This window comes from Mastigoproctus giganteus, chromosome 5, assembly GCF_048544385.1.
Source record: "Mastigoproctus giganteus isolate SK-2022 chromosome 5, ASM4854438v1, whole genome shotgun sequence".
Lineage (NCBI taxonomy): Eukaryota > Metazoa > Arthropoda > Arachnida > Uropygi > Thelyphonidae > Mastigoproctus > Mastigoproctus giganteus.
The window spans coordinates 201,292,283-201,309,529 of NC_143579.1; the positions used below are offsets into that span (position 1 = coordinate 201,292,283).

The 17,247-nt window shown below is 38.4% G+C and overlaps 1 protein-coding gene across 1 annotated transcript in view; it reads left to right on the forward strand.

Moving 5' to 3' along the window:
* Window positions 1–17,247, forward strand: part of LOC150086007 (syntaxin-1A-like) — a 209,916-nt gene that overhangs the window by 171,537 nt on the left and 21,132 nt on the right. The window contains exon 9 of the mRNA XM_090374769.1: window positions 5,284–5,394. Coding sequence (XP_090230895.1) covers window positions 5,284–5,394 — 111 coding nt within the window. The remainder of the gene's footprint in view (window positions 1–5,283; window positions 5,395–17,247) is intronic.

Here is a 17,247-nt window from a genome sequence, read left to right on the forward strand (position 1 = left end):
ACTAACTAGGGGCAAATCATGAATCTCTTGGAGATGAAATTTGGAACAGACAGTGTCTAGACCAGCAATGGTAAACCAGTGCCACAAGATGCATGCATAAGAAAATATACCAGCATGCAGCCACTCGTTAATATTTTATATTACAAAAAAAAAGGTATTTTTTTATTTGAAGATCAATTTGGTTTATGGTCTATCAGCCACAGCTAGTGGTGAAAATTATAAGTGTAATTTTTCACAAAATTATACAGCAATAAAGTTCTCATTAGAAACTTTTCTCTGCACCAATTTATAATACCAATAAAAACTATTTACTAATTCTATTTTTTATTTAATTTTTTTTTTCCCATAGCATGCAGAAATTTTTATTTTTTTTCAGCTTGTATTTGGGCACACATGCCGAAAAAGGTTCATATTGCTGGTCTAGATCAGGGCTGTCCAATGCAACACCATGGCTCCCGTAGTAAGGTCAGATGGCATCCACAAACCGACAAAAACTTTTCTGAGAATGTGTGCTTGGAGTAAATTCTGGAATTTAGGCATCAGAAAGTAATCATTCTGAAATTTATTAAATAGAGTCAATTGATGTTTATTTAATGAGTTTCATTTTTTTCTCCAAAGTATAACATTTTTTCTTTGAAAATTGCACATATTTTACTGCTATTGTATGGTTAATTGCAAATGATTACATATAAAACAGAAAATAATGTCAAAAATAATGAAGAGGGGTGTGTGTGTGTGTGTGTGTGTGTGTGTTTGTGTGTGTGTGTGTTTAAATAAGTAAGTAAAAGAATGGACAAAATAATGGAAACACCTGTGATAAAAAAGGTATGCACTAATGTGGTGTTAGGCCTCCTTTGCTTTTAAAACAGCTTCTATTCTACATGAAATTTATTCATATAAATCGTGAACTGTCATAAGAAGAATATTGGCCCATTCTTTGTGGAAGAACTTTTAAACTCCTTGAGTAATGAAGATGGAGGAAATCTGCTTTTCACTCTCCTCTCTCGCAATATGCCCACAGTGACTCAATAATATTTAAGTCTGGTGATTGTGCAGTCCATTGAAGATGCTTAATCTCAGTTCCATGCTCTTTAAAAGAAGATTGGACCATCTGGCTATGTATTGGATTATTATCACCTTGAAACAGGGCACCATTAGTGGAAAACAATGTTTGCACTATGGGGATATCAAGATGATCAATGGCTGTAACTCACCTATTTAGGGTGATGATAGGACCTAAAGAATACTAAGATATTGCTGCCCAAACCATTCTTGATTCTCCTCCATGTTTGACAGTTGGCACAAAAAAGTCAGGATTCCTTTGGCATTCACCAAATGTAAAACTCTCTGATGTTGAAAAAAGTTTGAATGATGATTTATCTGAAAATATGAGAAACGTACCAACTGTGTGGTACTACACTTAGGGAGGTGGAGAATGAAAAAGACCTGAGAGTAATTGTGCAGTCAGATATGAAGTTTTCTGAGCAGTGCATACAGGCTACCAGAGCAGCTCATGGGGTCTTGTCAATGATATATAAGAATTTTGCTAGCATGGATGAGAAGGTGATTATCTCTTTGTATAAGGCAATTGTCAGGTCAGAAGAAAGTGCCAACTTTGCAAAGTTGGCACTTTCTTCTGACCCATTGGTGTCCACTTTAGTGAGGATCATTGCCACCTAGTGGTTCCTTTATTTGGATGTTCTGAATGCATGAAAAGTATTGCTTTCTCCTGTTGCCTTTTTCTAACATTCTGGTTCAGCAAACAGTCATTCAGTATATCCCATTTTCAGGACATTCTAATTTTCTAGTCATTCTGCATAGTTGGTCATTATAGTCATCACTGGCATTTGTGCCAATAACATACCCTTGCTCTTATTTTTATTTTCCTGGTGCTTATATCATATCACATTACACTGGTCAATTGCTTCAACTGGTGAACTGCCTTAGATTCTATATGCATGTTAACCAAAAGCATAACCCCCATCCTGTCTCTCCTTTCTGTACAAATTGTACTCACCATATGCAAGTTCTGCATTCCCTATGCCAAGTGTTACCAGGTTTCTGTTATTCCCGCAATGTTCATGTTTAATGAGTTAACCATTACTTCAAATTTCATCAAATTTATTTACTATACTCCTAGCATTAGCATTCAAGCAAGTATATGTGCGCTGATTTTTGATCTTAGTAACCCTAACACAGCCCATGTGTTTGATTGTCCCTTGAAGACCCCCACTAGGCCCTGTAATCTTTCGCTCCTTGTTTTCCAAGCTGCTGCACATCCCAATAAAAGTAGTTCAAGAATCCCTTTCAAGTATGCTTGCAGCTTTGTTAATGTACTATGTACTGACCGAAGCTAGCAGTTTCCAACCCTCTTAACACTGCCTTGATAGCATCAACAAATATTCTTACCCACTTCAGTTTAAGCAGATCCCATCCCTGTAATAAGTCTCTTCTGTTAACAAGCACAGACCATGCTGAGAAAAATTCTATCCCATTAGCCTTCACAATCTCTTCAAAGCATAATTGTAGACACTTTTCGATTTAATCTAACTCCTGACTTTTTCTCATTATTAGCATTAGCATTATTTGAGGCTTATGATGCAAGAAAGCAAGCAAAAAAAAAAAAAAAAAACCCTTCCCATTACCCATCCAGTCACTCCAAATGTTTGTCTAGTTCAGCCTTAAATTTATTTAAGCTATCAACTTTCACAACAGATGGAAGTCTGTTGACAACATCTATTCCACACGACTGTCTTTCCTCAATTTGAATCTATGCCCCTGCAGGTTAGTCTGAGCAAGCGGAAGTATCCCGGCAGCATTAAGTGTGCTCGAACCATTCAAGTCCTTATCCCTTCTCTATACTCATTCTAGCAACTCTATATCCTTCCTAAAATGAGGCCTCCAGACCTGTATACAGTACTCAAGGTGTGGGCTGACCATTGCCTTATACAAAAGGATAATCACCACCTTGTCTCTCCTACAAAAATTCCTATATATCATTGACAAAACTCCATGACCTGCTCTGACAACCCATCTGCACTGCTCAGAGAACTTCATATCTGACTGCACAATTACCCCCAGGTCTTTTTCATTCTCCACCTCACCGAGTGAAGTACCACACAGTTGGTACGTTTCTCTTGGGTTACTGCTACCCATATGCAGTACTTTGCATTTGTCAATATTAAACTTCAGTTTCCACTTCTCAGCCCATCTACCTAACTTTTCTAGATCCTGTTGCATTAGCATACTGTCTTTAGTGTCATTAACAACCCTGCCAACCTTTGTATCATCTGCAAACTTGGACGTTAAGCCTGATATACCTTCATCGATATCATTGATAAATACACAAAACAACAATGGGCCCAGCACCAAACCCTGGGAGACTGCGCTAATAACATTAGTCCATGTAGAGCAATGTCCATTTATTACCAATCTCTGCTGTCTCCCACTCAACCATCCTTTTTTCCATTGCAGTAACTTGCCCTTAATACCATACCGCTCCAGTTTGTACAGCAGCCTTCCATGTGCAACAGTATCAAAAGCTTTCTTGAAATCCAAGTATATGATATCAAAATTATTTTTAGCATCCAGTTCCTTTGTGACCACATCGTAGTATCAAATTGGTCAGACAAGACTTCCCCTAAACAAACCCATGCTGTGTCCGAACTATTGCTGCTGCCTTGTCTAGGTGATCCTGTATCACCTCTTTAACCAGTGGCTCCATTATGTTCCCCGGAACAGAAGTTAAATTAAACTAACAGGTCTATATTTATTTGTGTCACCCTTTTGAATCCCCTTTGTGATTTGGGGATACATTTGCACATTTCCAGACAATGTGGACATCCCCTGACTCTAAGGATGCTCTCATAGTTATGGCTAAGGATTTGCTTACTGCCTCCTTCATTATAACTAGATAGATTCCATCTGCCCCAGGTGCCTTTTTTATGTTTAACTTCAACAATTTCTCCTCTACTTTGCTCTCAGTTATCACAAAATCACTTAGTTACCTGTTAGAGTGTGGTAATCTTCTGGCATTCCCTTCCTTGAATAACTCCTCATGTGTGAATGTAGATGCAAAATACTCATTGTTTATCAGCTACTTGAGTAGGATCATCAAGTTGAACCATCTATGTTAAATGGACCAATCTGATTCATCTCCTTCCTTCTAGCATTTACATAAGTAAAGAACTCTTTGTTGTTTTTCTTTGACTCCTTTGCTAAAGATTTCTTGTAATCTGCCTTCGCCTGCCTAACCTCGTTTGTGACTTGATTACAGACTAGCTTATATCTGTCGTAGGCTTCTGTGTTGCCTGAGAATTTTTATGCATCCCATGTATTTTTCTTCTCTGCCTCGAGCCTCATCAATTCATCCGACATCCATTTAGGCCTGAACCTTGAACAGTATTTCTTAGTTGGTATGAAAAGCCTAGTAGCCTATAAGATTAAGTCCCTGTTGTCCTGTTCCTGTTAAGTAAATCCTCAGATAAGCTGTTCTTTATATCATTTAGTACCCAGAGTACAAAAAATATCATCTTTTATGCCCTTAAAGGGTTGTAGCTGCTGCTGCTGCTGTACAACATCATTACCTTTTGCTCCCAGCAGACATAACCTAATCTTATTCAATCTATCCTTTTTGTACAATATATGTCCCATTTCCCTGACATAAGGTTGGGAGTTATTAAAATGCTGTCTGTATTTTTTCTTTCATTCACTGAGATCTTATGGTTCCTGATGAAATGAAGATGCCAACAGACAAAATTCTGCTTCTATAAGGATTTTGGAATTGAAGCCTTGATTGTTTTTGGGTGTTATTGTGAGTTTCATTTTATAAATTTTCCTTCTCTTTTTAGGTGATGCAAGGTTATCTCAGCATACAAAATCACTTCTTCATTGGTATTTCCTGACCTCCTTTCAGATCTTAAGAATATAGAATAATGTTAATCTAGTAATCTGTGTAGTAATCCTTGCAGAAATCACCCATTGATTATATACTGATGGATCATTTATATACGTAAATAATGCAGTGTTTATATACATAAATAATGATGAGAATGCTACCTAAGTACAAAACCTATTGTTTTCAATGTCCCTTGAGGTTAAACACCACAGCTTTGCAAGATGTAGACAGGAAATCTGTTGATTTCCATATGACATAAATTTATTGTATATCGAATTAAAATGAATATACTTGTATTGATAGCTGTAATTTCTCTAACTTTATTAGCCTAGATGGAACAAAATCAATTCATGTAATCAGTATCTCTTTGTACATCAAAATTGTAGGGAGAAGTCATTGATAGGATTGATTATTACACAGATATGGCTGTTGCCACCACTGCTCGAGCTGTAGAAGAAATTAAATTAGCACATGCAGGGCACCGTGCAAGAAAAAGAGTAAGTTAAAATTTTGCGAATGTAAAATCTCTGTTTTTATAAACTAACTGCAGACTTTATTATGCCTTGCCCTCTATGACAGCATAGTAGTTTCACCATTTGTTACTCATTTAGAGAGGTCTTGATATGAATTCCTTAAAGGGTGCTTCAATTGGGGTTGTAGTTTTTAGGTGCATTTGCATATATATATATATATATATATATATAAAATAAAAACCAGTTGGGTTTTATTTGTTCTTTGTGTTTCATCTTAGTCTATTTTATTTAGTGGCAGGTTTATTATGTCTCTTTTGTGATATTTCATATTGTTTTGGCCTTGGCATTAATAAGTGGGCACTGGTCTAATAGCACTCATTGGCATATTAATTGCTCTATTTGTCCTCTATTTAATATTTCAAAATTTTTGTATGTGTTTTCCTACCATGTGTCTTCATTTTCCTCTTCTGTCCTTGTTATTTTTCTATTTCCTTTGCTCTTCCACTTTTTTTCCCCCTTCTCTAATTAATATTTCTTTTATAGTTTACACATATTAGCATTAGCATTAGTAGAGGCATATGATGCAAGAAAGCAAGCTTATTCAGCATCAGCCAAAAAAAAAAAAAAAAAAAAAAAAAAAACACACCACTCCCATTTCACCCCTTCGTTCGCTCGAAATACCTGTCCAGTTGAGCCTTAAATTTGTTTAGGCTATCAAGTGTGGAAGTCGGTTCCACGAACCAACCACCCGCTGGCCAAAGGCAAATTTCTGCACATCCGTCCTTCCTCAATTTGAATTTATGCCCTCTGAGCTGATTATTCTGACCAAGATGAAGAATCCCATTGGCATTGAGCATGCTCAAACCATTCAAAGCCTTATACACCTCTATCAGATCACCTCGCCGGTGCCTAGTCTCCAGACTCTGTAATTTGCAAAACTTAAGCCTTTGTTCGTAAGAGCAACCCTTTGTTCCATTCACTAATCTTGTTGCCCTTCTCTGTACCCGTTCCAGCAGCTCTACATCCTTCTTGAAATGAGGCCTCCAGACCTGTATACAGTGCTCAAGATGTGGCCTAACCATTGCCTTATACAAGGGAATAATCACCTCCTTATCCCTGCTAGAAAAATTCCTGTATATCATTGACAAGACACTATGAGCTACTCTTGCAGCTCGTCTGCGCTGCTCAGAGAACTTCATGTCTCCATGCACAATTACCCCCAGGTCCTTTTCATTCTCCACCACTGTCAGTGTAGTACCGCAGAGTTGATACGTTGCTCTGGGGTTACTGTTTCCCATATGTAGTACTTTACATTTGTCAATGTTAAACTTCATTTGCCACCTCTCAGCCCATCTGTTCAACCTTTCCAGATCCTGTTGCAGCAGCATAGCGTCAGTGGTGTCCTTAACAACCCTGCCAACCTTTGTATCATCTGCAAACTTGGACATTAAACTTGATATCCCATCATCAATATCATTCATAAACACCGAAAACAACAACGGACCCAACACTGAACCCTGAGGAACTCCACTAATAACATTAGTCCACGTTGAGCAGTGTCCATTGATTACCACTCTCTGTCTTCTGCCACTCAACCATCCCCTTATCCATAGCAGCAATTTGCCTCCAATGCCACACTGCTCCAATTTGTGCAGCAGTCTTCCATGTGCAACAGTATCAAAAGCCTTTCTAAGATCCAAATATATAATATCAAAGTTATTCCCTGCATCCAGTTCTTTTGTGACTACATCATAGTATCCAATCAAATTGGTCAGGCAAGACCTGCCCTTAACAAAACCATGCTGCGTCTGAGCTATAACTGAATTCTTGTCTAGATGATCCTGCAGTGCTTCTTTAACCAGTGCCTCCATTAATTTACCTGGAACAGAAGTTAAACTAACAGGTCTATAATTACTTGTGTCAGCCTTTGATCCTCCTTTGTGAATTGGGGTTACATTTGCACATCTACAGTCTATGGGTACCTCCCCTGAGTCCAAAGAAGCTCTCAAATTATGGCTAGGGGTTTTCTGACTTCCTTTGCTGCCTCCTTTAATATAACTGGATAGATCCCATCCACCCCAGGTGCCTTTTTTATGTTTATCCTCAACAATCTCTCCTCCACTTTCCTCTCAGTTATTACAAAATCCTCCAGCTCACTGCCAATGTTTACTTTACCTACATCATTCTCCTTCCTGAATAACTCCTCATGCGTGAATGTAGATGCAAATTACTCGTTTAGATTGTTAGCCACCTGAGCAGGATCCTCAACTGTTGAACCATCAATATCCAGTGGACCAATCTGATTCATCCCTTTCCTTCTTGAGTTTAAATAGGTAAAGAACTCTTTTCTGTTTTTCTTTGCATCCTTTGCCAAGGATTTTTCGTAGTCTGCCTTTGCCTGCCTAATCTCCTTTGTGACTTGGTTACAGACCAACTTATATCTATCATAGGCTTCCATGTCACCCATTAATTTGTATGTATCCCATGCATTTTTCTTCTCTGCCACATGTCTCATTAGTTCATCTGACAATCATTTAGGCCTAAACCTTGAACAATATTTCTTAGTTGGATGTAAAGCCTGGTAGCCTCCAAGATTAGTTCCTTGAATGCTTCCCATTTTGAGTTTGCTGTTAGTAACATCATCAGTTGGTCCCACTGTATACAATTTAAATACTGTCTCAGACCATCATAGTCGCCTTTACGAAAACAAAAACCCTTCCCTTTACCTCTGATGGTAGTTACCTCCTTGAGTAAATCCCACTTCAGCACACTGTGATCACTGCCACCTAGTGGTTCATTTATCTGCAGATTCTTAATGCATGAAGAATCACTGCTGATAATCAGATCAAGAGTATTGCTCCCTCTTGTTGCCTCACGAACATGCTGATGTAGAAAACAATCATCCAATAAATCCACAAAAGCCTTGCTAGTGTGCGAGTGACCAATCCACAAATTCCAGTCAATATCTGGGAAATTAAAATCCCCCATTATAAGACTCTCTGACTCTCTAATATTGTTGGATATTGCTTTATGCTGCCACTTACGTTTGTGGTTATTTATTCTTGTTATTTATTATATTCTTTTTATCTCTTTGCCATGCCTAATTTTTATTATTATTAATTATTATAGGTTACGCAATGTGTTGTGGTTATTGCTTTATGCAGTCACTTATGTTTGTGATATTCCGGGTCTGTCAGTTGCTTTGCACTACTCATACTGCCCTCTATAATTGGTTTATATTTCTGGTCATCCGCTTCATTTCTTTATTTTTGCAATGAGTGCTTAATCTTTACTGTTATTTCTGTTGCTGCATTAGGGCCTCTGTGATGCATTTTATTGCTCTGGCAGGTTGATGTTTGAGTTTCCGCTAGTTGCTGTAATTTACATTGCATTCGAAATGCAGTAATATTCACAGCTGTTGTGTTCAGTGGCGCTCTGATGAGAATGGATATAACGATTCATTTTTATTTGTTCCTTATGGTTTGTCTTAGTCTATTTTCTTTAGTGGTAGATTTATTATGTCTCTCTTTTTGATATTTCACATTGTTTTGGCCTTGTCATTAACAAGTGGGCATAGATATAAATTTAGCATTGACATTATTAATTGGCTTTATTTGCCCTATATTTAATATTTCCTTGTCTTTCTATGTTATTTATCTGTTTCTTCACTCTTCTGCTTTCCCCCCCCCCTCTCATCTTCTCTAATTTATATTTCTTTTATAGATATGCATATGTGCCTTTTGTCTTTGCCATGTCCATACATCCAATTAATAACTCGATTCCCAGTGGATGGATTTTCATGAAATTTTATATTTGGGCCTTTTAAAAATATTTTTGTTGTGCCATTCCAAATTTCATTAAAATCTGGCAATTATTTCTTTTTTTCATACAGTTTTTATGTAAAAAAGAAATTCATAGTTTTAATGCAGTATTGTTAACTTTAGGCAGTCTTGTGCATGCTTCATGTGTATTGTCATGAAGCATGTCCATCAGACATGTCCCTTCTTGACTGCAGTGTATCCATCTGCAAATGAGTTCTTCCAGCAGGATAATATGCATGTCACAAGGCAAGAATTGTATAGTGATGGTTCCAGAAACACAGGAGTAAATTCAGCCTACTGTGGTGGTCTCTCCGGTCACCACATCTCAATCCTATTGAGTACCTGTGAGATGAGGTGGAACAAGTGGAACTTCTCTGGAGTAGAGATCTGCAACTGGCCAGTTTGTAGCAACTGTGGAAAGCAGTTCAGTTAACATGGGTCAGCATCCCTATGACACTTTTGACTCCTTATTAAGACCATGTAACTATGAATGCAGACAGTTTTGAGTGTGCTAAATGGGAGAGGGAACTTACTCACTGTTAGATAGGTATACCTAAAAAGTGTCCACTGAGTGTATATTAATCACAGCAGAAAATGAAATACATGTTATCTTTCAGTTATTAAAATCCAAGAGAAAATAAGTAAAGTACATTACAAAAATGTTGACTTCGTGCTGTGATCTTAGTTACTATTTGTTTATTAAATGACACAAGATCTGTGAAATACATGTTATATTTCAATTTTTATTAAAATCCAGGAGGAAATAAGTAAAGTGTTGAGTGAATTATGTTGTTTGATTGTGCAGAGAAGTGAATATAATAACTTTTATATAATACAGTGGATTCCGGTTATTTGGGCCACCTAAAATCAGGGCAGCTGTTTATTTGGGACATATCTTAAAGAACAGAACCCGATCAAGAAAATAGCCAGGGTTTACTTCGCTTAATTGGGACAACATGTCGTTTAATTGGGACAGGAGACAGCAGCACTTGAGATTACCACATGATTGTCTCTGACCATACTACATTGTCTGGTCGTATTTCTGGAGGTCACAACCATTAAACAATTAGCAGTTTCCGATTTATTGGGCTTTTCTGTTAGTGCAATCTATTATAAATAGATAGTAAACTCGATTTTATTGAATTTGTGATAATACCGACAACTGGAATTCTGTGGGGGTCTTTACATTATTATGGTGAAAGGTGTTTACACTTCCATGAAATCTTCAATCATATAAACAATAAATTTTCAGAATTCCTATTTTTTAAGCTTCGCAACTTGTTACTCCGTTCTCACTTGCGCATATTGTGTTACTTGCGATTTGTGTGTGACGTGTTCTTTGTTATTGAATGCTTATCTTTTTTACTGTTTTAAATTTTAACCCCCCACCCACAAATGTTAGTGAACAGAAATATCAACTATTAGTATTTACATATTGCAGTACGTATTAATTAAGCTATACACGTAAGTGTAAATTTATTTTTATTTTGCTAGCCTGTGGAAAATATTCTTCCAATTTTCACGTATCATTTAATTTTTTAATTGGTAAGGTAATAAAGTGTAAATTTGTACTTAATATATCTTTACTTTTATAGCCTGTGGATAATATTCCTCCTATTTTCGCTAATTAGAATCGCTGTTTAATAGAATTAAAATTCAATTCACAAACGTGATCACAATGACCGGCGCTTACTACATTTCATATAGGCCGACCGGGCTAGACGTGTGGGTAAAGTGCCTGCCTGGCAACCCAAAGGTCACGGGTTCGATTCCCTCCTCGGGCTTGGATCAAAGTACTGCAAAAACCTTGGGAGGTGCATAATGGCCACAGAAGCCTATGCGCCAACAACTACCAAAAAAAAAAAAAAAAAAAACATCATATAGTGAATGGTATTTTATTATGGTGAGTCCATCGTAATGTGATTTGATCGTACAGAAAATCAATCGTAAAGCTGTATTTTTAACTATTTATGTGAAACTTCACATAATTGGGGCAGGCATAATTGGGCCAAAATGCACTAGTCCCGATGCGTCCCAAATAACTGGAATCGACTGTATTAGTTAATTACAAATTTTAATTAGTTAATTGGTAACAAGATCATTAGGCATTTTCTTTTCACTTCTGTTAATTACAGCAAAAGACAAAATTCGTTTAATGCACTGCATACATTACCTAATTTGTTTATGATTTCAGAGGTATTCTTGTGCAATGCCACATAGTAGAACCTTGAATGCAGAAGCTTATTTAAAAGTTCTTCAGAAAAAAGCCTTGCCATGCAGTTTGTGAAAAACATTCTGATCTACAATATAGATTTCATCACATTGTCAGACTGCACACCAATGTTGGGCAAATTTCATTCAGAATGACAAATAATTAATAAATAACAGGACTTTTATTCATGAATAAGAAATAAATAATTTATTTGACAAACTAATCGTTACAAAATAAAAAGTTATTCTTTTATTTGTTATTAGAATACATTTTTATATTTCTGAATAGTGAATAAAAAAAATTATTTGTGAATAAAAAAATATTCATGAATAAAAAGATTTGTCACAAATAAGAAATTTATTTTTAATTAACAGTTAAAAAAAATTATTTGAGAATAAAAATTAGCATAAACAGAAAGTATTTTCTTGTATTTGAATAGATTGTAAGCCCTGACCTCGCTTACAATTATAGTGGCCATCCTGTTTATACTTGCCACTTCCATGTCCATCCATTATAATCATCCCATTCATTCAGGTTGTTCCAAATTAGCTTTCCATACTACCCCCCTTTTTTTTTTTTTTTTTTCAAAGAAATCATCAGAAAGTCTATGGGACCTAGGAACTTTAATAATAGAGGCAAAAGGAAGTGGTGTATTAAATTGAAGAAATACTTTCATCACAGCGAGCTATTTCTTTAAACAGTTTATATTAATGTCCAGTTCATTCAAAAAGTGCAGTACTTCCAGTTCTCCAATTGATATAATCTTTTTCCCTACATGGTGATTTACATCTAATCACTAAATCAAAAAAAGTCATCATCTCTACTTTCTGTTGAAGAATGTAAGCTCTAATTTATTTTATTTTTGTTACACAGAGCATTAAAACTATGATAAATGAATTAGCTTTCGGCTGGGTGGCAGCCTTCATCAGATTAAAATACTTTGAATGGCAGTTAGAATAGAGATGCACTGCCAGGATGGTGCGTGAGGCACGTGGTTAATTGTTTGTTGATGTTTGTGGCTGTGACGTATGGTGGTGACGTGGCCAGCGTTTGTCTATGGACAGAATTACTGCTTCTGTGATGGGGTTAAGTTGACAACCACTGTTCCTGTTCAACGAGGTATCCGAGCATTTTATACTTAACGATTCCAACCAGGTGCGCCTTAGGTAATGGTGGGACTTGTCTACAACCACGACATCGCGGTGTGGGTCGATGTCGTGGTGGGTTGTCCAGACATGCTCGGCAATAGCTGAGTGTTCTACATCCGCCAAACGGATCGCCCTTTTATGTTCTGAGAGGCGTTTCTCGAGACGACGTCCAGTCTCTCCAAAGTAGCAGCTCGTGCAGTCACGGCAAGAGATGCGATAGACCACACCACTCTGTAGAAGGGTGGGGACAGGTGTTTTTATGTTGGAAAGGAGAGAACGCAGTTTCTTGCCTGGGAGTTGGATGCACTTTACCCCATGCGATCTTAGGATTCTACCGATCTGCTGTGACAGGTTGGGGTAGTATGGGATGAATGCCCTCGTGGAAGACTCGTCACTGTTGGTCGTCACGTTGTCGCGTGCTTGTAGATCACATCTGTTAAGGACATCGATGGGGTAGCCACACCTCGTAAGGTCTACTTTGACTCTGGTGATCTCTTTGCGCCTTTCATCTGCAGAGCTGGAGTGTGTCCAGGCGCAAGTTAGCAAGGTTCGGGCGGTTGAGAGGAGGTGGCCCCGTGTGTGTGCTGACTGGAAGTTGGTAAATTGGCCAGCACACATACGGTTTTACGGCCTGCCGAAAGTGCCACATACGGTTTTACGGCCTGCCGAAAGTGCACAAAGAAGGCACGCCACTAAGACCTATTGTATCCTGCTGTGGATCACCGACTTACGAGCTGTCTAAATTTGTCTCGAGACTTCTTTCTCCTCTAGTTGGCAAGACCACCTACACCGTCTCCAACAGTGTTGAGTTCATAGAAAGGATCCGCACTATATCCATCTCGCAAGATCAAGTCATGGCATCGTTCGATGTCGTATCACTATTTACCTCCATCCCTGTGGAACTTGCCATCTCTTGCGCAAAACAACTCTTGGATAATGATGGAACCCTCAGCGACAGAACTAAGCTGACACCTGATGACATTTCCGCCGCCCTCAGACTGTGCTTAACAGGGGGTGCAATCATGTTTAATGGTTCAATCTACCAGCAGATACATGGCACAGCCATGGGTTCCCCTGTCAGCTTGGTCACAGCAAACATCGTGATGGAGGAGTTAGAGGGACGTGCGTTTACACACGCACCGGATCACATCGCCTTTTGGAGTCGCTACGTAGACGATGTGTTCGTAGTGATCCCTAGAGACTCAGGTCAGCGACTCCTAACCCACCTCAACTCACTGTCGTCCTTCATAAAACTCACGATTGAGCTGGAGTCGAACAACTCTATACCATACCTAGATACACTTGTCCGGCGCGAAGACACATGCTTGAAGACGACAGTTTATCGTAAGCCTATGTGTGCTGGCCAATTTACCAACTTCCAGTCAGCACACACACGGGGCCACCTCCTCTCAACCGCCCGAACCTTGCTAACTTGCGCCTGGACACACTCCAGCTCTGCAGATGAAAGGCGCAAAGAGATCACCAGAGTCAAAGTAGACCTTACGAGGTGTGGCTACCCCATCGATGTCCTTAACAGATGTGATCTACAAGCACGCGACAACGTGACGACCAACAGTGACGAGTCTTCCACGAGGGCATTCATCCCATACTACCCCAACCTGTCACAGCAGATCGGTAGAATCCTAAGATCGCATGGGGTAAAGTGCATCCAACTCCCAGGCAAGAAACTGCGTTCTCTCCTTTCCAACATAAAAACACCTGTCCCCACCCTTCTACAGAGTGGTGTGGTCTATCGCATCTCGTGCCGTGACTGCACGAGCTGCTACTTTGGAGAGACTGGACGTCGTCTCGAGAAACGCCTCTCAGAACATAAAAGGGCGATCCGTTTGGCGGATGTAGAACACTCAGCTATTGCCGAGCATGTCTGGACAACCCACCACGACATCGACCCACACCGCGATGTCGTGGTTGTAGACAAGTCCCACCATTACCTAAGGCGCACCTGGTTGGAATCGTTAAGTATAAAATGCTCGGATACCTCGTTGAACAGGAACAGTGGTTGTCAACTTAACCCCATCACCGAAGCAGTAATTCTGTCCATAGACAAACGCTGGCCACGTCACCACCATACGTCACAGCCACAAACATCAACAAACAATTAACCACGTGCCTCACGCACCATCCTGGCAGTGCATCTCTATTCTAACTGCCATTCAAAGTATTTTAATCTGATGAAGGCTGCCACCCAGCCGAAAGCTAATTCATTTATCATAGTTTTAATGCTCTGTGTAACAAAAATAAAATAAATTATGAATCCAGAGCACGCAGGCGTGTTTTATTAATGTAAGCTCTCTTTAGTGTGTCTTGCATTGCTTAAAGAGAGTAAGAAATTGTCTTTTGTATAGAAGGGTTCATGCAGGCTAACCATTTATCCTTAAAATGAGGGTAAGAAAATTCAGCCAAATCTGCATTTTCTGCCTATGCACTTGAAAAATTGGAAAAAATCATTGAATTGGCAATTGATACTATTAAGTAAGGATTCACTGAAATGTTTACAATATACCCATTCACGTTTACAAGATTTTGAAATTTCCTGCACAGTGTTAAAAGTCACAGTGTGAAAACTCCATAGTAAGTAGAGCATCAGTTATCCTGAATAATGGATGTCAGACCTCTTCCAGGTAGCCAAATTTTCTGGATAATCGAACATAAGGTAATTTTAAATAAATATAATCTTACCTTACGATTAAGTTAAATAATTAAGATTAATTAAATTTAAAAAAAAAATTATAAACCAATCTCAGACCACAGAAACATCCATCCAGGCATTTTTGTGATTTTTATACAAAACAGGAAAATTAGATTTTTAAACACTGTTTTTTCAACTTACCAATAATGAACATGGACAATCTGTGTGTTCCAGTAGCATTTGCACCATAGCAATTTTAACTCACTCTTTTCTTATCTTAAAACCTAGTTCAGACATTTCTCTTTTAGTGGCTAGGGTTTTTCTCAGTAATGCTTTCCATACTAAGCCCATCTCATCATCATTATAAACATTTTCTTTCTCTTAAGAAGAAACACACAGGATGCATTGAGTGAAGTGTATAGGGAATGGTAAGAGGTGGTTTACCAATATCATCAATACAAAAGATAGAAGAAAAGTAAGATGCTAGTAAGCCAGCTTTATCTTTAGCTAGGGTGGCAGTAGAACCCATCAGGTTTTAACAGAGGAGTAAGTACAGATGAGCAACGGTTGCAGCCAATAGGTTAGGCAAGAGACCAGAATGCTTAACTACCATTTGGACAAGATGCAAGTTTTCTACCCTTAGCCTGTTCAAAATCTATTTTGGACTGATTAATAACTGTTATACAGTTATTGTGAGCTTTGATGTAGGCAGAAAATAAATCTGGAGATTTGGATTGCAGTCATTTGCACTATGCAACGTTCTTATCTTGAACAGGCCAGACTTAGCACATTTATTGGAAAACCAAGGTCCAGAGAAATAACAAGATTTTAAGGTGGAGTATGGAATGATGGATTTCATCCCTACAGGACTAATTTCCCTGACACAATCAGAGCAAACATTGACATCAGAAGATTTAAAACTGTAATCCAATGAAGGAAAAGAAGAATAGAAATCTTGCAGGCCATCCCATATTGCATTCTTGTAATTGCAAACAACATAAGGTTGAGAACAGCGAGACAAAGGCTGCACCATAGAAGAGACCATCATCGAGTTATGATCTGAGCTGTCTAGTGAACTACTTACTTTGACCATGGACTTTGAAGGGTTGTTTTTGAGAAAAAGATCAGTAGCGTTTGTGGTCAAGATTGTCTGGTATTCTAGTCGGTAAATGAACAATCTGTGTGAAATCATTAGTAATTGAAGCGCCTCCATAGCCAGGTGGGAAGGAGCAGCAGTGCGTAGCACACGCTTCTTGATTAGACCGGGGTTCGAGCCTGTGACCACCAAATACGGAGGATGCGGAAAGGTCAGGTTATGACCACAGCATATCCACGGAGCAAAAGTGGCCTTAGTTGCTAATGCTCCTAAAAACCAAATAAACAAACAACAACAACAACAAACATAGATGATGATAGAATGGAGTGGAGAGATTTTAAGCCAGAGAAGATCAAAAAGAGAACATTTCAAATTACTAGATCTCTGATAGGGAATATTAGAATAGACAGATGTATGCGCAAATACCATCTTTGAAGTGAAAGGAATCATACAATGAATAATTAGGACAACTGAAATGAGCAGTGGTTGAATAAACCGATAATTGAGTTTCTGTCAGAAAAAATAATTGGGATTTGGCAGACTGTAAGTGGAACTGGACATCATTGAAATTGGAACTGAGACTGCATAAGTTTGGAAATGAATGAGGAAGCATTTGGGAGGTTTAGATCTTTTTGCAGATAAGTTTGACTATTATTTTCATTCATCATCGTCATCAGCCATTTTCAATCCACTGCAGGATAAAGGCCTCTCCAGCAACTTTCCAGTTCCTTCTGATTTGTGCAATGGCCATCCATTTACTACCCACAAACTCATGAATTTCATCTGTCCATCTCCGTCGTTGTCTTCCAGGTTTTCTTCTAGCTCCTCTTGGGTACCATTCTGTTATTTTCTTAGTCCATCTGTCATCATGTCTTCGAGCTATGTGTCCTGCCCAAGACCATTTTAGTTCTTTAGTTTTGATAAGAATGTCCTTTACTTGAGTTTGCTGC